General features: G+C 43.3%; 1 protein-coding gene across 1 annotated transcript in view; it reads right to left on the bottom strand.

The window, feature by feature from the left end:
- Ttc1 (tetratricopeptide repeat domain 1) overlaps positions 1-11,056 on the bottom strand; it is a 24,788-nt gene extending 13,732 nt beyond the window's left edge. Inside the window, exons 1-4 of the mRNA XM_050138623.1 lie at positions 10,933-11,056; positions 9,377-9,739; positions 1,730-1,790; positions 490-602 (exon numbers count right to left, since the gene is read on the bottom strand). Coding sequence (XP_049994580.1) covers positions 490-602; positions 1,730-1,790; positions 9,377-9,706 — 504 coding nt within the window. The 5' untranslated portion in view covers positions 9,707-9,739; positions 10,933-11,056. The remainder of the gene's footprint in view (positions 1-489; positions 603-1,729; positions 1,791-9,376; positions 9,740-10,932) is intronic.
- Between the last annotated feature and the right edge of the window lie 12,700 nt (positions 11,057-23,756).

Below are 23,756 nucleotides of genomic sequence, written 5' to 3'. Positions count from 1 at the left end.
AGTTTTTCTGTCTAATAGTCCTCGTCGTCCTATTTTGCACTTAAAGACACCTTTCATCTCAATTGTCAGCCACTTCTCCCAGTGTTCCTATTTTTTAATAGAAAACCAAAGCCTTAGTAACAAGTGTCTTTTAGCCTGGAACTAGTGTTTCTCTGTGCTTCCAAGTCTTTATCATTTCAGAAGCTCAAAAGCAGCAGCTGCAGTTATTCTGGGATGCGCACCATTTGGCTCCCTGCTTCGCTAAGCCACCCTAGTGAGTGGGAACTCGTCAGCCTGCCTTCATGAAAGCATTCATCCTGCCACTTCAATGTTAATGAAAGCCTTGGTCAAATTTTTCTAAGTATTTTTCTATATACTTTTCACCAAGGAAATGCATGGTAGAAAAAGAATAGCAACTTGAAGTTCCTGCACTTGTTTTGGACACCGGAAGATCACACGAGCCTAAAGCACTGGGCATCATGCACTTAGGAAAAGGTCAACAGCTCATACCTGTTTCATCCTTGCAGCAGCTCTATTTGAAAACAGAACCGACCGATCTGTCTGGAAACAGGATGGGCACATCTGAAGGGCTTGACTGTAAGAACTCTCAGCTTCTATGTAATCTGAGGATAATACCGTAAGACGAAACAGTCATCATGATTTAATTTTGTCAGATCTCAATGCAGTTTGCTACTCACAGAACCAAAGGTTATTAGTTTTAAACATCATTCCCCCTTTCTCCCCTCTGTAAATAGCGCTCGCTCTTTCCAGTGGCACCGGGCATGTTTGGTAAAGTGCTGCATATGCTGTCAGTCAGGAGCCCTCAATGCTCAGAGCAGCAGCATGCCTAGTTGCTCAGCTTCCATCTGCTTCAGCAACTTAGAAAAGAATTTCCAAAGGGGTTTAAGGAACTGGATAGGTGAAAGACCAAAATTTAAGGTCCATGATTCAAGGTGCAGAAGACAATTCTAAAGTTTGGGGTGTAGCTCAGTAATGGAATGTTTGACCAGTGTGTGTACAGCTTTGGCCCAGTCCCTAGCACTGGGGGTGGGAGGGAAGAAACAAACTATTGGTTTAGTATTAAAAAAAGTAAACCAGGGCCAGGCATGGTGGGTGGCCCACGCCTTTAATCCCAGCATAAGGAAGGTAGAGGCAAGTGGATCTCTGTGAGTTCAAGGTCAGCCTGGCATGCATATATATATATATATATACACACACACACACACACACACACACACACACACACACACACACACGCCTTCATGAAAGCATTCATCCTGCCACTTTAATGTTAATGAAAGCCTTGGCCAAATTTTTCTAAGTATTTTTCTATACTTTATATATAGTGAGTTCCAGGACAACCAGGGCTAGAGTGTGAGACCCCGCCTCAAAAATAAATAAATAAATAAATAAATAAATAAATAAATAAATAAATAAATGCAAAGTAAACCAGTTGGGTGTGGTGCACTAACAACCATAACATCAACAACTTAGTTTCCTCTCCTGCTAGAAAGCAGCAAATGGGGGCTGGGATGCTACTTTCACAGCAATGTTGAGGTTAGGGTTTTCCAAAGCTAGCTGAAGAGCTTTCTCCCCAGTTTCTGGATTCAAAGCTAAGTTACAGGAAAGAAAACCTCCGCTGGTGCAAGAGCGTCATGGTAACTGCCCCTCGCTACGGTTCCCGGTGTGCTGGACTGTGAGGACAAGCATCAGGTCGGGCAAGCAGACATCAAGGCACTGCGAACCTCACCTCCTCTCTTAAACTGTTCGTTCCCCGCCTCCTTTAGTTTAGCACTCTCTTCTCTTCTTTTCTGAAAGAGATCAAAGAATTACATAATTTCTCACAAAATTATAAATGAAGTGTGGTGGCTCGTGCAGCGTTGAGGCAGGAGGATGCTGAGAAATTGAGGCTGGCTTGGGTTATAATTGAGACCTTGTGCCAAAAATCAAAACTTAAGTTTGAGTGTCTCCTATTAGCTTCTAATAATTTCAGCAACTTATACAGGTGGCTTCAATTTATCAAACACGAGGCAGAACAAATCTAGCCTGCAGAGAAAGATGGGGCATGCTGAGTCTGCTTCCTTCAAAGGACAAGCTGACACTGTGCTTGCTCCAAAGCCAACTGGAAGAACCATCTGGAGGTCTGCTTCCCACCACTGGACAGTATTCTGTCCAAAGCCCCCCTCCAAAAGGAAGCAAGCAAAACATTCTATAGAAGCCTCTCCCCCATCTCTTTGTTTAATCCTGAAACCTGATTAAATAAAAACTTCAAAGGGAAAAAAATAATGTAAGCAAGCTATTTCATGAACAAGTGAAGCTTAAAACCTAAATAACTGGTACTCTCAAGATCAGGAGCCATACCTGGCGGTAGTGGCACACACCTTTAACACCAGCATCCTGGAGGCAGAGACAGGCAGATCCCTGAGTTCGAGGCCAGCCTGGTATACAGAGCAAGTTCCAGGACAGCCAGGGCTCAAGAGAGAAACCCTGTCTTGAAAAAAAGATTAGAAACTAAAATAAAAAATTTAATTTCCTGGAGAAGACCTGTTAATGTATTAGTGAGGCCATGCATTGTTAGATGCTGGGTCAAACAGAACACCCAAATCTCGGTAAGGGTGCTAAAATCTAACAAACTAATACCACTCTTTATCAGATATCTGTATGTGAACAACAGAAATTCATTTCAGGAGACAGCATGCCAGTAGTATAGCATCTGACTAGCATACTTAAGGCTCTGGATCCAACGGCCAGCACCAAAAGTAAAAGGCAAATGCACCCCTTCCCCATAGGAAGCCATGTGTTCTAAGAGTGTGCAGCTACGCAGGTGGCAGTGGTGATAAAAGAAAAAACTGTAACACTAAGATCCTGTTTTCTCAGTACTCATAAGATTAGAGAGTGTGTTCTTCAGCGCATGGGTTACAGGTTTAGAGCACCAGAAAAACACAATCCTAAGCAAAGTATATTTGCTAGAGTAGATTTAGGGAAAGATACCAGGAACTCAGATATCAATGGGAAGCTTCAAGTACAGGTTGAAGAGACAGGTAGGGCACAAAGCAACACTCCTGATGACCAAAGCAGAAAATGATTAGTCTAGCCAAACAGACTGTAAGAGCAGCTCTAGCTACCTCCTTGTCTAGAGTCAAGGTCTTGGTCAGAAGTATCCAATAAGCCACACACAGGCTACCTGACTTGCCTGTTAGGAAGGGGAGTATTAGACACAGGTTGTAGCTACTCAACCTGATGCCAACCTAAGAGGCCTGCAAATGGGAATGCAGGTTTGCATGCTGAAGAGCCAAGAAAACCCCACAAGAAATGCAAATAACAGTTATTTTAATGCAGAAATCTGTCAGCTTCTGTCCAGCTTTTAGGGTCTTTCAATTTTCTCATTTTAACTCTAATCTCAGCCTCCTTTCAAGTCTGTTCTCCAGAGGCAACTCATAAGGGTGGTTCTACAGATTCAGATTAAGCAGCAAAGTAGATGAGACTCTTGAACGGAGAGGGAGGAAGATATAGGAGACCACTCATTCCTTGGTAAATTTAACATTCAATTTTCATGGGCAAAGATGAAAGCCTTGACACATCCACAAAGGGACAGGTTATCAGGGTCAGCCTGAGAAATTTTAATGAATTCTTTATAATCAGAAGGATAAAAGTTAAACTACCAAAGACAAGAGTTCTGGAATATAATTATGAGGTCATTATGAGGTCAATTACTCTATTCTGGCTGATAAACTGTCACCCAATGACCTACAGTACAGTAGAGAGTCACTATCCCCTGCTGCACTGATGGTGTAAACTGAGGGAGGATAATGCAGTTATCAATACCATGTTGACTGTCTCCATGGAAAGAACTAAAAATAGCACTTTGAGGAGAAAGCTAACATCTCCCGACTGTGCCAAAGATGGACTTGACTCCAAAACAAAGATGGGTTCATTCTGTGGCCTAAACACTTCTTTCAAAAAACAGCCCATGAACCCTATCCTATGATGTTCCTGGAACCCAAGGACAGCCTTCACCAACAGGAGTCTCTCACACACATGCTGGCAGCTGTGCTGATATTCTGCAGCACTACGGTACAAATCTTCCCAGGTCCTGTTTTATCAACACAAGTGTCCCATGTACACAGAGCCCTCTCACACACCTTCACAATGACCTTTCCAGAGAAGCCACACAGGGTAACATCTGATCTTGAATTCTATTTCCACAGAAATTGGAATCAAGAAATATTACCAAGCTTTTTACTCAGTATGAGCATAGAGAACTTAGGGGAAACAGTAACATTGCTCTGTATAAACCATCAGAAAAACTGGCAAGGAAAATCCCAAAACTTGTGCCACTGATGAGTGATGAAATTTTCAACAGTTAAGTTCTGCCCCCGCTCAGAACGGAATTGCCCTCTCACTCACAGCAATCCTCCTGCTCCAGCTCCGCCACGTGCTAGGATTACAGGCTGAACAGCAAACCTGCCTCCAAACCAGTCTTCAGCACAGCAATGAAAACTCAGCACATCTTACTAATACAGCATTTCCTTGCTTTCTGTCTTCTGCCACACACGTCAGCTCCTTTGTGCTCCCAAGACAATGAGAGGTAAGCATGGAGCTCCTTTTACAGAAAAGAAAAATCAAGATTCAGAAATCTCTTGTTTTTGCTGGGCCTGGCTATACAAATATATAATTTCTGCTACTTGGAAGGTGGTTAAAAGAGGATTATCAAGTCAAGTTCTCAATGGACTAGTGGTGCACTCCTTTAATCCAGTACTGGGGAAGCAGAGGGCAGGCAGATCTCTCTGAGTTCGAGGTCAGCCTGGTGTACACATCAAGTTCCAGGACACTGAGGGCTACATAGAGACTCTGCCCTCGCAAAATAAACAAACCGTGTGTGTGTGTGTGTGTGTGTGTGTGTGTGTGTGTGTGTGTGTGTGTGTACACGTACATGCAAAAAGATAGAAGCTTGATCCACAACCAGAAAAAAAAGGAGTCAATAAAACCTGTCTCGGGGGCCTGGGTTTAATCCTCAACAGACACACACGTACAGACATAAACCATATGCTCATACACGCATACCCCAAATCTGTTTCTCTTGAGTATCTTCAGACATTAGATCTAGCACACTAATAAGTAGTAATCAAAAGAGGAAATCCAAAGAACTAAAACTGTTTAAGACTGTAATCAGCATCTGGAAGGTGGAAGCTGGAGGATCAGGAGTTGGCTAATGCCAGGCTTAGTTCACGAGACTCTGTCTCAAACCCCCCACACCAAAAACAAACAAACAAAACCAGTCATTATGATAGCTCAGGAGGTTAAGAGATGAGGATTGGCATGAGCGCAGGTTAAGCCTGGACTACAGAATGATACCCTCTTTTAAAACAAAAACAAACAAACAAACAAAAAGAAAACCTCAGCCCCTATAAAACTATGCAGGGCATAAGGATGGATGGATCTGTACACGTGGGGGAGTATAGCGGTAGAGTCAAGGTTATGCTCAGGTCAAATAAACAGAGCTAGACACAACATTGGTAGGCTAAAAAGAGTGATTTTTTTTTTCTGCACATACTTAGTATGTAGACAATAACACTGAACTTAAGGTCTTAGAGAGTAGATTCTCTGATGGTCAATATTAAGTGTAAATTTGACAGAATCTAGAATCACCTGGCAGATGGATCTCCAGGCATGCCTTGGAGAACTGAACTATCTTTTATAAGACAGGATCTCTCTCTGTAACAGCCCTCACTGTCCTAGAACTTCTTCTGTAGCTCAAGCTGGCCTTAAATTTATAGATCCACCTGCCTCTGCCTCCTAACAGGCAAATCAGGTAACCTGTGTGTAGTTTATTGGCTACTTCTGCGCAAGACCTTGAATCTACATATTATATTACTAACATAAAATAAATGGAAGCTAATAAAGAGTTGAAGTGTAACCCAATAGGACAACACTGGCTTAGCATGTGTAAGGTCCTGGGGTTTACAGGCACACACCACTGTGCCTGGCTACTAACTTTTTTTTTGTTTTTTCTTTGTTTGTTTGTTTTGTATTTTGAGACAAGGTTTCTCTGTATAGCCCTAGCTGTCCTGGAACTCGATTTGTATACCAGGCTGGCTTCAAACTCAGAGATCCACCTGCCTCTATCTTCCGAGTACCAGGACTAAAGGACTGGTTTGGCTACTAACTGATACAGATGTTAGCTTAATATTTCTTTTAAAAAACAAAACAAAACATAACAAGACAAAAAAACAAAAGCCTGCACTACTGACATAAATTGAACCCTAAACTGACTTTCTGGAAAATTATTTCTATAATGCTAGACAGTACTTGATTTAATTTGCTGAGTCATTTTTGTTCAGATAGTTCATGAACTTGGTTATTTTTGCTCTTTAATTCTCTTTTGATAAAACACATTAGCAGGAAATACAACACCTTAAGATGGACGTGGTGAATGACTATAATCTCAGTTCCTGGAAGGTAGAGGCTGGAAAATTAGAAGTACAAGGTCATCTTAAGGTACACAGTGTTTGATGTTTAAAGCCAGCCAGGGCTACATATATGAGACCCCATTTCAAAATCCTCTCCACAGCCGGGCGGTGGTGGCGCACGCCTTTAATCCCAGCACTCGGGAGGCAGAGGCAGAGATCCGCATCTCTGTGAGTTCGAGACCAGCCTGGTCTACAGAGCTAGTTCCAGGACAGGCTCCAAAGCCACAGAGAAACCCTGTCTCGGAAAAAAAAAAAAATCCTCTCCACCCTACCCCTTAAAGATAACTTTCATGTTAAAACCAATTTATTTAATAGTGAAAAGTGTCTGTAAAGTATATGCCAGCAATACTTGCATGCAGGAGGCTGAGGCAAAGGCACAATGAGTTCAAGTCCTGGGCTACATTTCAAGGCCTTGTCTCAAGAGGAAACTAACTAGAGCACAGTAGCTTATGTCTGCAATCTCAGGACTTTGGAGAGCTGAAGCGCTGGGATCGGCAGGATTGCCATGATTTGAAGTCAGCCAAGGCTACATCTTAAGAGCCTATCTCAAAACTAGCAAACCACCTCAAAGAAAGAAGGGGGAGAAATAAGAGGTAAACTAAGGATGTTTCATGTAAGACCACAGATGATGTGCAGTAAGGGGATTAGTCACTTAGTGACTGTGAGAACTGAAAAGCTCTGAGGTGGGCTAGAGGGCAAGAGGATTAGATTCCTGCCACCCATGCCCATGACAACCTGATTCATGATCCTGTATCCTTCCTGTCTAGTGCTTTTGCTAAATTCATAGCACATGGTAGGATCAGGGCATGCTCATCTTGAAGTAGGGCCACATTTCAAGTAAGCTACTCTCCCTTCTAAAAGTTCATTAAAGTTAAGAATTTCCTTGTTTTGTGTGTTGTTGCTGGACCTCTTCTCAGCTTTGCCAAATGATATTTCATATGAAATCACTTTAGTGATTCTTTTTTTTTCCCTTTCAGTTTTCTGAGACAGAGTTTCACTATTTGGCTCTGGCTGTCCTGGAACTTGCTTTGTAGACCAGAGTGGCCTTGAACTCACATAGATCTTCCTGCCTCTGCCTTCCAAGAATTGGGATTAAAGGCGTGTGCCACCAACACCAGGCTCATTTTAGTAATTCTTTATGGACCCTGAATCTGCCACACGACTGACCTCAACCTATTCCTTTGGTGTTCTACCCCAAACACTTCACCAAAGTAGCTCTTTGATGACATAAACTACAATCTTCATTCAAGCTTTTTGCAGATAAGCAAAGATACCATGGGAACTTGTCAGACTATCTGGCTTGTCAAGTAAGGAAGGTGGGCACCAGGAGGGCAGCTGTGTCTCTTAAAGAAAACCTTGTCCAGATATCCATGGGCAAGGAAGCTGAGAATGATGTTTTGTTATTAAACGCTACACCACACTGTGGAACTGGGTCAAGGAGATCTGAGCTGGAGGAATCTGCTTGGCCATTTATTAGATGTGTGGTCTTGATCTTACCACCTGCCCCACACACATATGAACTTAAAACAAGTAACATTTGAGCTTAGTGGCTTGCACACTTTAGGCTTCCTTCACAATGTGTTCCTTGACACTTACTGTGCTCTGTAGCCACAACGCCAACAAGGTATTCGGGATTCACCAGTCATATATTGTTAATAGTGATTAACAAGTACAACTCATAACACAGTTCTAAATCAATTTACAAAAAGTTCATTACAGAAATTTCAGCAACTTACTTTAGGAGTAATCATTTAAAAAGACAAAGTAGAAGGTGGCAATCAAGATGTAGTTTAGCAGTTGAGCACCTGCCTGGTATTTATAAGGACTTGGATTTGATCTCTAATGCCACACAAAACAAAACAAATCAAAACACAACAACAACAACAAAAATCTAGCCTGGCAGTGGTAGCACACGCCTTTAATCCCAGCACTGGGAAGCAGAGATAGCTGGATCTCAGTGAGTTTGAGCTCAGCCTGGTCTATAAAGTGAGTTCCAAGACAGTCAGAGATCTTACAAAGAGAAACCCTATCTTGAAAAACATAAAAACAAACAACAAAAAAAAACCCCAGAAAAATAACAACAAAAAAACCCCCCCAAAATTCGTATGTGTAGAAACATGGTATAAGCATGTTACAGACCTCTAAGGTAGAAAGAAGACAGAGTTCTAAATACACGGGAAAACCCCAGCAACTTCTTTGTTAAGCTGCATGCTCAATGCTTTCCTGTGCTACTGCCATATCTCAGGTCTGTCACTGGGAAATCAGGACTCATCGAGGATTGGGTGGTCTATTAGACTTTCATCCTAGACCACTTTTTCACTTTTCTTAATTTTTTTTTACAGTCAAGGGTCTCAATGTGCACCCCAGGTTAGTCTCAAATCTATAGAATGCTTAGGTTGCAATCAGGTGCTACCCTGCCAATACTGTATTTATTTATATTTAACATGGTATGAACCAGGCTCTGGCTGTACATGCCTATCACACCCTATTTTAGAAAACAAATAGCCAGATGGTAGTGACGGCGCATGCCTTTAATCCCGGCACTGAGAGGCCGGCAGATCTCAGTGAGTTCGAGGCCAGCTTGCTCTACTAATCAAATTCCAAGGCAGTCAGGACTGTTAAACAGAGAAACCCTGTCTCGAAAAACCAAAAAATCCAAAAAAAAAAAAAAAAAAAACCCCAACCCGCCCCCCCCAAAACCCAAAACAAACAAAATAATGAATTAAAACCTTAAGAGTTTTAAGCTAGGCAGGCATGGCAGCTCAGGCATATAACCTCAGCATTTAGGGCGTACGGTCAAAAGGACTGCTACAAGTTCATTTTACATACCGAGTTTCGGTCCAGCAAAGACGACACTGAGAGACCATATTTCCCAAAAGTAACAACGACCAAAGTGGCTTAAGAGGCAGATTAAGCATCAAATTTACCTGTTTCTCTTCTTCTGGCATGTTTTTTTCCAGTTCAATTAGGTATTCCTCATCGAGTTCAGAACTAGAACCATCAGTGGCTTTGTCCCCCACTATGTGTGCCCCTGGCTGCTCCTCGTCGAATGAGGCACTACAGCCATGAAAACACTCCTCTTCTCCGTGGTCCTCCTGAGGACGGGCACTATCATCCTTCAGTAGTGTGCTCTGGGAAGGCTGACCCTTGGGATCAGAAACCTGGGGGCTGGCTGACTCTGCTTCCAGAGACTCTGTAACTTTCAAACCATTGAAGAGATCTTCTGGAACCTTACAGTTTTCTGACTTGTCATCCATGCTGAGTTCAGGGAGGGAGGTGAGGCTAAATGTCTGGAAAAAAAGAAAAAAAAAGTGTTATGTAATATATGTATTTACGTATTCTTAAATTCTGTCTCATACCTAAACAAACCTCCACATCCAATCTCCAAAAACAACTTTCTATTCTCTGACTGGGAGTCATTATTTTTAAAAATAGGCTATTACCAAGTGTGGTGGCCCACACCTGTAGTCATCACTAGGAAGATGGAAGGCAGGAAGTTCAGAAGTTCAAGGTCATCCTTGGCTACTTAGCAAGTTTGAGGTTAGCCTAGGCTACATGAGACCCTGTATTAGCCCATTCTCCCACCAAAAATAGATAATAAACTCACACTCAATACCAATTATTATTTTAACTGATGGTGTGTCCTAGCCAAATATGGTAAGACCGATATCCCACTTCCCAACTATGTTGGAGATAGAGTCTCAGACCTTGTGGTGCCACCGTTATAACCTCTGAGTCACACCCTCAATCCATACCCTAAATTAAAATGCTGATTCTAATGTGACTCTTCCACACCCCGCTGTTTTCTGGGTAGCACACATTAGGCAGCAGCCAAAACGTGGCAAGAAGAAAAACAAACGGTTCTAATCTTTGTTCAGAATAAATGACCAAGTCGTCAACTGGAAACAACGACGTCAGTCTGGGTCACCATCGCCACCGGAAGGCGAAGAATAAGTTTCTTGTGGAGTGCAAGATGGCATCTGTGCCCAAACCCTGCCCATCAACTTAACCGAAATGCAATCGGTATAGCTTAGGTAGCTGATTCTGGAGAGGGAGCCTTTGCGCAGGAATTTTTAAAAGGATACATCAGGGGGTCAGAACCAGGCATTGGAAGGGTTGGTTCTGCTGTCCAGATCCTGACATTATTGATCTGCAGTCGGGCTAGGACATCGGCATTTTTTTTTTTAAGTGACCAGGTGATTTTTATCGTGCAGCCTATAACTACCCCTGTCCTAGTAGCTGAGTCAGAACACCCACTCTCACTCGGGTCGCAGCAAAACCACGCCAATGGCCCAGTGTCGCGTTAAAGTCCGAATTCGTCCTAGCCCGTTCCAAGAAAAGTTAAAACGGAGGGTCAGGAACGCGCAGGCTTCGCCTCTACGCGGATGTCGCTCCCCTCCCGGATCTGAGTCAAGGCTGGGAAAGCGCCTTCCTGTGCAATACCGCGCCTGCCCCCCCCCTCACGCCCCGCCACACTCCTCACCCCACGCCGCGAGACCCACGAAGTTCTTCCTAAGCTCACGGACTTCTCTTCAGCTCTCTGGCCCCGAGACCTTCTACTTCCTCTCAATCAGGTGCACTTCCGGCCTCACTGACCAATGGCGTCGTTGTTGGCAAAGCATTCTGGGAAATGTAGTGGCCAACTCAAAGAGAGTGAGCGGAAGTGGCTGTGTGACGTCACCGTGCGGCTCAGTACTATGAGCCATAGCTGCTATCTTGAGTTACGTCAAAAACTTAGTCAGCACATTTTTTTTTTTTTTCTCCCCAAGACAAGGTTTCTCCGTAGCTTTGGAGCCTGTCCTGGAACTAGCTCGTTTAGAGCAGGCTGGCCTCGAACTCACAGAGATCCGCCTGGCTCTGCCTCCCAAGTGCTGGGATTAAAGGCACATCACAACTTTTTTTTTTTTTTTTTTAAAGCAAGTGTTCGTTGTTTTAAAAAGTCACTCTGGCGTTCCTCGTGATAAGAATGTGTAGAAGAATCCGAAAACAAACTTTATCACCAAATAAACATTTTCCTTCAGTATTTTCCTAAGTACCTTTCAAGATGTCTGCTAGGAGAGTAACTGTTCTATGACACTAAATATTACGTAGGTGTTCAACTCATTTCCTCATGGTTGTACGGGGTTTCTCAGAGCCTGTTTTATGATATAGTGGAACAGAAGGAATGCAAAATCAGATAGGTGAGTTCAGCTGCTGCGTGAGCCCCTCTACCTGTGAGATAAGGCTTCCATACCCTCAACTATCCTGTATTAAGCCAGGGATCTGCAAAAATGGAAACAGTGTCCCTTTTCTTGAGACTGGATCGCAAAGATGGAGAAAATTAAAGAAATGTGGGGGAGAGAAAGGAGCCCCTCATCAGATCTGGTTGAAGTCTTTCCTAGGTTGAGCTAAGAATTTCCCCAAGGGGCTAGAAATATGGCTCAGTGGCTGAGAGCAGTGGCTGCACTTCAGAGGACCCGGGGTTCAGTTTTCAGCACCCACATGGCCGCTCACAACTGTCTGTAACTCCAGTTCCAGATCTGATACCTTGTCTGGTCTTCATGACCACCATGCATACATGTAGATATTCATACACACACACAAAATAAATTAATAGGGTCTGGAGAGATGGCTCAGCGGTTAAGAGCATTGCCTGCTCTTCCAAAGGTCCTGAGTTCAATTCCCAGCAACCACATGGTGGCTCACAACCATCTGTAATGAGGTCTGGTGCCTTCTTCTGGCCTGCAAGCATAAACACAGACAGAACATTGTATACATAATAAATAAATAAATATTTAAAAAATTAATTAATAATAAAAAAATTGAAAAAGAACTTCCACAGAGCTATACAAAATTTCATAGACAGAAACACTGTTCTCAACCTGGTCTACAAGAACTAGTTCCAGGACAGGCTCCAAAGCTACAGAGAAACCCAGTCTCAAAAATCTAAAAACAAACAAACAAACAAAAAAACAAAAAAGAAAGAAAAGTTAGAAACACTGTTCCTTTAATTTATTTTTTAGAAAATATAGATACTTTAAGAATTAAAATAGAAATCAAACATGCTTAAGGTTTAATTATACCCAATAAATCATGAACCATATCTCTGGCTCTAACCTGTAGTTTTCCCACAGATAAGCTTGTGAGGGGCTGGTGACATGACTCAGTGGGACAAGGCACTTGACAGCAGTTTGATGATGAGAGTTTGATCTCCAGGACTCACACGGTAGCAGGAGAAAACCAGCTCCTGGAAGCTGTCCTCTGATCCACACTAACATATCCTGCATTCACACATCGGTACTCACCTCTTACTGTCTGTCTTCCTTTTCTTGCTCCCCCGGATACTAACTAAGATAAACAAAAGGTATACCATTCTAGTGTTGTGTTTCCCATAGCGTTTATGTGATCTGGTTCACCTGGTATGATGTACAATGTTACTAGCTTAGCTTAAATTCCCCTGAGCAAATATTTAAATAAAAAATTAAAAAGTATATTACATTATGCTTCATAATTTTCTTTTGAGGAGTAAGATAAGAATCCCACTTCAAGGGGCTGGAGAGATGGCTCACTGGTTAAGAGCACTGGCTGTTCTTCCTAGGTACAAATCCTAGCACCCACATGACGGCTCACAACTGTCTGTTACCTCCAGGGGATCCAATACTCTCACACAGACATAGATGGAGGCAAAATACCAATGCACATAAAATAAAAAGAAACAAGTCATTAAAAAAAAGAATACAGCTTCAATCTGGGCTCACTGCATAAGGCTGTAATCCAACCACTTTCAAGGTTGAGGCAAGAGGATTGTTGTGTGGTTAAGGTCAGTTTTGGTTACATAGTAAGTTCTAGGCTGTGTCTACAAAAATAATAAAAGCTAAGCCTCCTAAAGAATCTGAGCTTCACAGGAGTAGAAATATTCGAAAGAACTCAGGTTGCCTGGGCATCTTAGGGAATACCATTAATCCTAGAATTTGAGAGATAGAAGCAAGAGGACCTGGGATGCTCAAGGTCTAGCCTTGGCTACATAGTTAGTTTGATTTTGTGATAGCTGGATCCCTGCCTCAAACCAAACCAAACCACAAAATCCCAGCCAGCCAAACCAACACAGCACAGCTATTGACTCCTGATACGTCTTCCACTGTTGCTGACAACTGAACCTTCACAATGCCATCAGGATGTGTTCGTGTTCTTACCTCACCATGGTTCATGGGGCTTAAATGAGGCATTGAGCCCTGAACACCTAGTAAGGCCTTGGCACACAGCTCTAACATAGAATAGGTTTCTTTCAACTGGGCTTGGTGCTGCACACCTGTATCCCCAGCACTTGGGTGGTGTAGACAAGAGGATTGGCAGTCTGAGATCATCCTTGGCTACGTAGCACATACAAGGCCAGTCTGGGGCGAGCGGGACTTTGTCTCCAGAAAAAAAAAAAAAAATATATATATATATATATATATATATATATATATATATAAATATATATAATTTTAATCCTAGTACTCAAGAGAGGCAAAAGAATTATGGATTCATGGCTAGCAAAGACCCTGTCTCAAAAAACAAACAAAACGAAACGACAGGGGCCAGTGAGACGCTCAGTGGATAAAAGGCCTTTGCTGTCACAGCTGACAATCTGGGTCCAACCCCCAGATTCACACTGTAGAAGGAGAGAATCAACTCTTGCAAGTTGTCTTCTGGTTTCCATATGCACACCAAGGCATGTGTTGTGTGAGCAAGCGTGTGTGCATTCACGCCCGCAAGTGTGCACATGCACACACACACATCTCACCACGCCACACTAAATGAAAGTTTAAAAATCAGAACTCCAAACCAGTAAAACCAAACCCTTGACACGAATCACATACAATTGTTAACCATTTTACTGTTAAAACATTTGCATAACTTTCTGTCCATCTTGGCTAGAATAAAGCCTGAAATTCCTTACTGTGACCTCCTAGACCTTTGTGATTCAGCCTCCTCCTCAGTCTCTGATCTTTGTTGGGGTCACTTTTCTTTTTAGCCTTTCACTATTTGTAACTTACAGATACTCATTTCCCCTCTCTAGATGTTTGTCACTGTGTTCCCTCCGGGGGACACTGGTAACAGCTGCTCCCTATCTTGCTCACACTCTTTCTTCAGGTCTCCCCTTAACGCCACCTAAGTACGTCACTCTATCACATGGTCTCCTGCATGTCCATCACCATCTGGAAGAGCCTTGACGATTCGCCTAGTTGATTAGTATGCCTCCTTCCCCAGGACGTCAAGATTCACAAGGACAGCACTCTTGGCTACTTGATTTCCTGAGCCATATCTCAGTTCCTAGACTTTCCTGGTATACAGGACAAAATAGGAACTCAAATGCAGTTTTTTAGTTCCAAAAAATTTTGGGACAGGCTTTCCTGTGTTGCCCCGGCTGTCCTGGAACTCTCTGTTGACCAGGCTCTCCTCGAACCCAGATATCCACTTGCCTCTGTCTCTCGAATGCTAATATTAAAGACTTGTGCTACCACTGTCTGGCCAAATATGGCTTTTTAAACTACTTCATTTATTCATTAATTCACTTATCTAAGACAGGTTTTTATTTTTTCCTAGTCAGGCCTTGAACTAAAAATCTAGTTGACCTTGAACTTCTGATCCTTTTGTCCTAACCTCCCCAGTGCTGGGATTACAGGCTTGTACCACCTCTGGTTTTATTCAGTGCTGGGGATCGAACCTAGGTCTTTGTGTATTGGAGGCAAGTACTCTATTTTTTTTCTGTTTTTTTTTTTTTTTTTTTTTTTTTTTGGCAAGTACTCTATTAACTGAACCATATCCCCAGTTCCAAAACTCAAATATCCATTGTGTAAACATATGACACCAGTAGGTTCTATTATTGCAATGTTAAGACAGAGGCTCAGAGAATTTAAAAGTCTATCCTCACCCCACCCACCCCCAGTTACAGACAGCTGGGAAAACAAAGTGTGGATTTAAAATCTGAGCTGGCCACATGGTATACGTTGTTCTAAAGGACTAAGACACTGAACAGATAGAGTAATTTAATTGGAAAAATAAGAAGTGCCTTTGAAAGTCATTTACACCTACAATAATATTTGTGGGTGTATACTTGGCAAGAGAATCTTGTAATTGTTCAGTTTTAGGCAAATGGCTCAGAGCCTGGTTGCAAATGAGATCTTTGTGGCTGGTGATGGATGGCTGAAGATACCATGTGTAATGGAGACTGGCAGTCTTGGAAGGAGTTACCCAGGAAGGTCGGCATCCTGCTGCCAGATGCCCAGCCCCCATTTGCCCTCAACCTTGGTCATTTGGCCAACAAAGAGACTTCAAAACTGCCATTATAAACAGAACAGTGAGCTTGCCCTCTCCCCAGGATTCATCAGCCGGAACAAATAATTTATTCTGAGTTATGAAACACATTGTCAACCTCTTATTATATTAAATATTGATGCCTATGTTAAAGCATAATGCACTGTGTGCATTTTGCACTCGTAAGTTCAGGCAGGAAGCCAATTCCTTCTCTCTCTCTCTCTCTCTCTCTCTCTCTCTCTCTCTCTCTCTCTCTCTCTTTAAATTTGAGATAAGGTCTCACTATGTGGTCAGAGTTGGCTTGGAACTTACTATTTGTGGCCCAGGCTGGCCTTGAACTCACAGAGATCTGCCTGCCTTTGCCCCTTGAGTGCTGGGATTAAAGGTGTGTGCCCGTGTCTGACGTTTTAAGCTAACTCTTTCATGCTAGTCTTCTCTACTAGAGGAAAAATGTAGTAGGACTTTCCAACAAGGATTAGAAAGCATTCCTACAAAGGGTCAGGCTGCCAGCATTTCTGATTTTGTGGGCCATCTAGTCTCAGGTGCAGCCACTCAACTGCTACTGCCCTGAAAGGTAGCGCAACAACCCTATAAATGAGTAAGAATGTTTGTGTCTCAATAAAGCTTTATTGCAACAACAAGCATCAGAGGCTGATGAGGTGGCTCAGCAGGTAAAGGTACTTGCTGCCAAGCCTAAAGTCCGATGCCTGGAATGCTTGTGGTGGAAGGAGACATCTGACCTAGAAGTGTTAGTTACGGTCACGGGCACATGCCATTCACTACTCATTCCCAGCTAGGTTCCACCTCTTAAAACTTCTGTCACATCAGAATACCATCACCGTCTGGTGTCTGAGCCTTTCAAATATGGGAGGTGTCTCACCCAAACTACAGCATTAACTTCTGAACTTCTCTTGAAGCCAGAAGAAAAGGGCAGTATGTTTTGGATAAACCAGGCTTCTTCCCTCAACATAAATAGCTCAGAGTTTCTATGAATTGCTGGGGAAATAATTGAGAACAGCTTCTTTTAGGCACTTTTATTTATTAGTTACTTTTATACTGCTGTGATAAAGCACCATGACCACGGCAACTTACAGGAGAAAGAGTTTTGTTAGACTTACAATTCTAGGTGGTTAGAGTCCATGATGGTGGAGCAGAGGCGTCAGGGGGAAAGAACTGGATGCTCTCAGCAGGAGCTGGGGGCTCAAGTCTTGAACCACACTCAGGAAACAAAGAGGGCACACTGGGAAGATGGTGCCACCCTTTGTAACCTCAAAGCCCACCTCCAGTGACATATTTCCTCCAGAAAGGCCTTACCTTCTCTCCCAGTTAGCTTTTTCGTTGTTTTGCTTTGTTTTTGAGACAGGGTTTCTCTGTGTTATAGCCCTACCTGTACTAAAACTAGCTCTTGTAGACCAGGCTGGCCTCGAACTCACAGAGGTGTGGTTCATTATGTCCATGAAGCAGAGCATGGCCGCATGCAGGCATATGTGGTGCTGGAGCTGAGAGCGCTACATCATCTTGGCTCAGAGGCGACAGGGAGTCGAATGATGGTCACACTGGCTGAAGCTTGAGAAAAGAGACCTTGGAGTCTGCCCCCACAGTGACACACTTCCTCCAAGTGTCACTCCCTTTGGGTGCCATTTTCTGTCAAACCACCACATCTCCTAAACCTGTCTGAGCATCACCACCAGCTAGAGACCAAGTGTTCAAACATCTGAGCCTACAGGGGACATTCTCACTCAAGTCCCACAGTTGCCTTTGTGTTGCTGTGATTGAAATACACCCTAGCAATAGCAGAGAGTAGGAAAGTTTGGTTTCGTCTCATGGTTTCAGAGGGGTTTCAGTCTGTTCTGGTTGTGAGGACATCACAGAGTGGTTCTGTCCCTGAGAGCAGACCAGGAAATGGGAAAGCGAGCTGAAACCCAGCGTGGGTATACTCTTCAAAGGCCTTCTCCTGGTGATTTACTTCATTCATCAAGGCCAAGATTTTCAAGGCTCCATAGCCTTCAAAATAAGACCTTAAGGTAGTAACTAATGACTCAAAGCAATAAGCTATGGGGAACTTTCTGATGCATTCAAACCACAATAGGAAGTGTTTTGCTATCTCACAGAACCTTGTGTCTTTGATTATATACCATGAAAGTACTCAGCAGTGTACCCCATATGACTGAGATCCTGTCTTAAATATAGTACACCATGTATTTGTAAAACTTTGGTACTTAACTATTTTTACTATGTGAAAAAACTCTTTTTAACTTTATTTATTTTGTTTGTTTATTTGTTTTGTGAGACAGGGTCTTACTATGCAACCCTGGCTGTCCTGGGATTCCCTATGTAGACAAAGTTGGCTTTGAACTCATGGGGATCCTCCTGCCTTTGCCTCCTGAGTGCTAGAATTGGAATTATAGGTGAAAGTCACATTGCTGGCTTTGTTCAAGTTCCCTTCTCCTTCCCTCCTTCCCCCCCTCCCCTCCCTTTTCCCCAAGACAGGGTTTCTCTGTTTAACAGTCTTGTCTGTCCTAGAACTTGCTCTTTAGACCAGGCTGTTCTCAGACTCACAGAGATCTGCTTGCCTCTGCATCGTGAACACTGGGATTACAAGCATTTGCTGCCAATACCTGGGCCTTTTCTTCTTTTTTAAAAGATTATTTTTCAGCATTTTAATTTTTAATGTATTGTATGGGCTAGTTTGTGCGTCAACTTGACCCAAGCTAGTGTCCTCTGAGAGGAAGGAGCCTCAGGTGAGGAAATGCCTTCATGAGACCCAGCTGTAAGGCATTTTCTCAACTAGTGACCAATCGGGAAGGGCCCAGCCCATGTTGGGTGGTGCCATTCTTGGGCTGGTGGTCCTGGGTTCTATAAGAAAGTAGGCTTGAGCAAGCCATGTAAAGCAAGCCAGTAAGCAGTACCCCTCCATGATTTTTGCCTTAGCTCCTGTATCCAGGATCCTCTCTTCTTTGAGATTCTGTCCTGACTTCCTTCAATAATGAACAGCAATAAGGAAGTGTAAGCCAAACAAACCCTTTTTTTCCCCAACTTTCTTTTTGGTCATGCTGTTTCACTGCAGCAATAGAAATGCTAAGGCAGGTATGTGTATGCATGTGGGTTTGTGTACGTGAGTTGAGTGCCTGAGGAGGTCAGAAGGGGGCTTTGACCTCCTGAGGCTGGAGTTACAGGGTTGTAAGCTGCCTGAATCTGTGTTCTGGGACTTGTCTCTTCTGGAAGAGCAGTGTTCTAGTTGGGGTTGTGTTGCTATCACCATAATCATGACAACTCTTACAAGGAAAACATTAAATGGGGTGGCTTGAACTTGTGATCTACCTGCTTCTGCCTCCTGGGTGCTAAAAATTATAGATATGTACCATTATAACTTGCTGTGGGACAATGGTCTTGTATTGTTTTAATAAAACGCTTATTGACCAGTAGCCAGGTAGGAAGTATAGGTAGGGCAACTAGGCAGGAAATAGAGGCGGGGCAACAAGAACAGAAGAATTCTTGGAAGAGCAAAACTCAGTCTACAGTGGTCAAAGAGGAAGCCAGACACAGATGAAGCAAGATGAGAATGCCTCACTGATAAAAGGTACCAAGCCACTATGTGGCTAATATAGAAATAATGGGCTAGTTTAAGATATAAGAGTTAGTTAATAAGAAATCTGAGCTAATAGGCCAACCAGTTTATAATAAATGTCGTAGACCTCTGTTTATTTCTTTGGGACTGAACGACTGCGGGATCAAGAAGGATAGAAACCTCTGTCAACAATAACTGGCATCTCCTCTAAATACTACCTGTTGTCATTTCCAACCCTTTACCACATGGTCTGGTTCGTTACTTAATTCAGCCATTGATGTCAAAATGTGGAAGTTTTCAGGGCATTATTTTAAAAGATACTAAGAGCTCTCTCAAGTATCTAAGTAGACATGTGCCACTGTACACATGGTGAAACCAAAGGACAACCTTGGGCTCTATCTTTGATTTCTACTGTGTTGGAGACACGTGCCTGTTGTTTGCTGCTGCTGTAGACCAGGTTAGTTGGCCCACGAACTTCCAGGGTTGTGTTTCTGCTTTCCATCCTGAGGCAGGTGAGCTGGGATTACAGCCACATACTATCACATCCGTTTTCACGTAGGTTCTGGGGATGCAAACTCTGGTATTTGTGTTTGCATGGCAAGCATCTTACACAATGAGCCATTTCCCAGCTTTCTATTTTCTCCTCTGGGGAAATTTTGCAAAGAACTAACTACAACAAATTGTTTTTGCTAATGGTTATAATTAATAGCCCTTTAGGTCTTAATTATCTGTTATCACTTGTCTGTGTGTGTGTGTGTGTGTGTGTGTGTAATTGTGCATGCCACAGTGAGTGTGTATAGAAAAGAGTATACCTTGGAGACACAGGTTCTCTTCTTCTGCCATGAAGGTCCTGGGGATTGACTTCAGATCATCAGAGTTGTTGATAATCACCGCTACCTGCTGAGTCACCTCACCAGCCCTTCAGATGCTTAGACCTTAGATTTGGGGATGAATTTCTTGGAAATCACTGCTTTGAGGGGCTCCTGGATATGATAAGAAGAAACCTGAGTATACTTGGACTCTCGGGTCATTTCTGCCGTACTTGCCTTTCAGGGGAACCAACTCCATCTGCAGCATCCTCCTGGAAGAGTGTGAATAAATATAAATATAACAGAGGACTGTTTCTACAATGTTCCCTTACCTCAGGAGGATGAAGTGGAGGAGGCTACAGCACTCGCTCTCCCGTTGTCCCCTTGGAGGGATTCTACAACATAGTCACATCCAAGTCCCCATGCTCCCTCAGCACCAAAGGTCTGGACCAGAAGCCAGCTCCTCCGTCCTCAGCGACAATTCCCAGACCTCAAGCATCCTTCTGGACCACTGTGACAGTGGCACAGCAACAGGGTTAGGATTGGATGCAGCTGGCAACAGCCTGAGCTCTAACCAACATGTTACCCACAACCTATAATTTTTACAATCTTGAGGGGGCTGCAGCTCCTGTTTTCAATTCTTGAGACCTAACGTCAGTTGTTGAGTAGCATACTGTTTCTCCAACCTCAGCAGTTAGAGTAGAACAGCAGGACCTCTGCTGTCTCAACAGCCCTCCACTATGTAAGTAAACTTCATCGCAGCACTCGCTCACTCAGTACCATTTATTTTCTTTTTGAGTTCTGAAGTGAGGTCTAGGTAGGTAGTCCAGGCTGGCCTAGAACTCACTTCATGGCCGAGGCTGGACTTGAACTCGTGGTGATTCTCTTGCCTTGGCCTCCCATACTAGGATTATAGGCGATCCCGTATCCTCTTCTGTCTCCCTGAAAACTTCACTCATGTGCATATATACCCCCAGCTTTAGTGATGAGCACCTTGTTGGGGTGTAGTGGATAAACACATGGGCACTTATGCTATTAGCCTTTCTCAGCGCACCTGATCAATGCAGGCGACATCTTTCTTCCACACACCTGGACCACTGCCAATCTGCTGACCTTTGGAGTGACCATGTACAACCTGAACTTCACCATCCTTTTGAGGGTCCACAGACTGAACATTATACTTCTGACTCAGCTCTTCAGAAGACCCCATCTTCCTTGGAAGGTGAGCAAGTGCACCGAGATGGCTTTCATGGCTCTCGCTTCACAAGAGAGTAGTCACAAAGGGATTGAACATTTTGGCAACTGCTGCTCCACTGATGGATGCTAAAGGGAAAAGCTCTGCTTTCTTTTTAAATAGGAAAGTTACGTATACGACATTAAAAAGCACGAGCCTAAAATAAAGGTATCAATAAATTATGCATTGTCAAAATTAAATATTCCTGCACTTCAAAGGGCATGATTAAGGAAGTCAAATAGATGGTATCAACTGGGAGAAAATGTTTGTAAAGCACACACACAGACACACACACATATGGAACTGCATGCAATATAGAGAAATCTTTTCAAAAATTTTTATTTTTAATTATGTGTGGATATGTGCACTTGAGTGTTGGGGACCAGCCTTGACAAAAATACCTCTTGCTGGGGTAGGGACATGGGGATCAGAAAAATAAAAGTACAAAGACATGAGTAAAATTATAAAACAGAAAACAGGATGATATCAGGAGTGTATTCCAGTGAATACTGAAATTCCTGTGTTTAATTTTCAGATGCTTTTATGCCCGAATTCAAAAGGGGGAAGAAGACAACAAAAGACTTCTTAACATGATACAAAAGACAACTCGGACAGCTAATTCCTTTAACACTTTGAGACATCTGCTGTTGGACAATGGTCTGTACCCTGTCACTTGTATTTTAAATAAACGCTGATGTCCAGTAGCCAGGCAGGAAGTATAGGCAGTGCGACCACGCAGGAAGTAAAGGTGGGGCAAAGAGAATTCTGGGAAGAGGGAAGTTTCAGTCTGCAGTCATCACCCAGATACAGAGGAAGCCAGACACAGAGCAAACAAGATGTGACTGCCTTGCTGAAAAACGTACCAAGCCACATGGCTAACACAGACAAGATTAATGGGCTAATTTAAGATGTAAGAAAGAATTAATTAATAAGAAGCCTGAGCTACTAGATCAACCAGTTTATAATTAATGTAAACCTCTGTGTGTTTCTTTGGGGCTTAATGGCTGCAGAACCAGGCGGGACAGAAACCTCTGTCAACAGACATCAGGCCATTAGCACTTTGTTGTTTAGACAGTGAAGCCACCCTAGACCAAATATCCTGAAGGCAGCCATTCCCTAGGTCAAACCTCCTGTTACAAAAGAAGGAGCAGAAGTATGCTTACATATCCTGATCATCTGTCAGGATGGAGTGGATCTACCTGTATGTGCCATCTTAATGTCAAAAGAACCAAGTCACCACATCCTGCGTCAGGAAGTGTGGCTCTGGTTGTTGTCAACAAATTTTAGCAACTCCCAAACTCTCTGACCTTCTGACAAAGTGGAAATTGGCTCACATTTCTGGGCTTCCACACCTGAGTGTGTGCACTTGCACAGACTAAGAGAGGATGTCGAACTTGGGTACTTGGAATTGAATCTGGGTTCTCTGGAAGAGCAGCAAGTGCTCCTAACAGCTGAAATATGTCTCCATCTCCATAAACTAGGAAATCTTACACCCCAGCTTGAAACGGTACATCTTACTAAGATGAAAATATCTAATAAAAATGAGCAGTCGTGGATATACCATCAAAAATGCATGGAGGGCAAATAAGCATATAAATGACGTTTGACATTATTAGTCATTAGGGAAATGAAAATGTAAGCCCCTGGAGAGTAGCACCAGCCTATTAGAGCGGCTGCAATTATAGCCGACTAATGTGTCTGGTGCTGGCGAGGAGGCAGAGTTAAACTAACTGTCTCATGCCTTGCTGGCAGGAATGTAAATTGGCCCAGCAATATTAGAAACAGTCAGGCAAATTTCATAAATTTAAATATGCATTTACCAGACACCCTAGCAATACTACTCTTAGGTATTTACCCAAGAGAAAGTAGGTGTGTGTGTGGGTCTATAGACTATAGCATTATTAGTCAAACTTAGGAAAACTCCTTTTCCAGAAAAATCATCAACCCTGAACGATGTTTTCAAGGGTCCTAGATTCGCTGAAGCCAACACACAGGTTCCAGGTTAAGTAGTCTTAATCTAGAATTCCAGAACATTCCCCCAAATGGGAGCCAGGGGAAGGGCTGCAGAGAAAAATCCAAGCTGAATTGCAAAGCATGTGTTCATTCGCGTCGCTTACTCGCCTTGGACAGCAGGTGGCGCGCCCGCCTGCCTCAACTGCGAGCTAGTGGCATTCCAAGAACCTGTTGGTCGCAAGGGGGCGTGGCTCGGTGCGGGTCCCCGTCTCCTCCAAGGAATAGCTTCCCTGTGTTGCAGGCACGCAGGAAGGATGCTCTGTTGTAGGGAGCAACCCCAGGGTCCTATTCTTTCCCAGTGGTGAGCTGTCGCTGTGGCGTTGCCCGCCTGCTGAGCGCGGTGAAGAGACAGGCGCGTCAGGGGTGCTCCCAGCACTCGGATGTGGTGTCCCCGCAGAGCTTCT

The sequence above is a fragment of the Alexandromys fortis genome, unplaced genomic scaffold, assembly GCF_014885135.2.
Source record: "Alexandromys fortis isolate MF-2015 unplaced genomic scaffold, M_Fortis_MF-2015_v1.1 scaffold_11, whole genome shotgun sequence".
Lineage (NCBI taxonomy): Eukaryota > Metazoa > Chordata > Mammalia > Rodentia > Cricetidae > Alexandromys > Alexandromys fortis.
The sequence above is the reverse complement of the archived record's forward strand: the minus strand, read 5'-3'. Positions and strand labels throughout refer to the sequence as shown.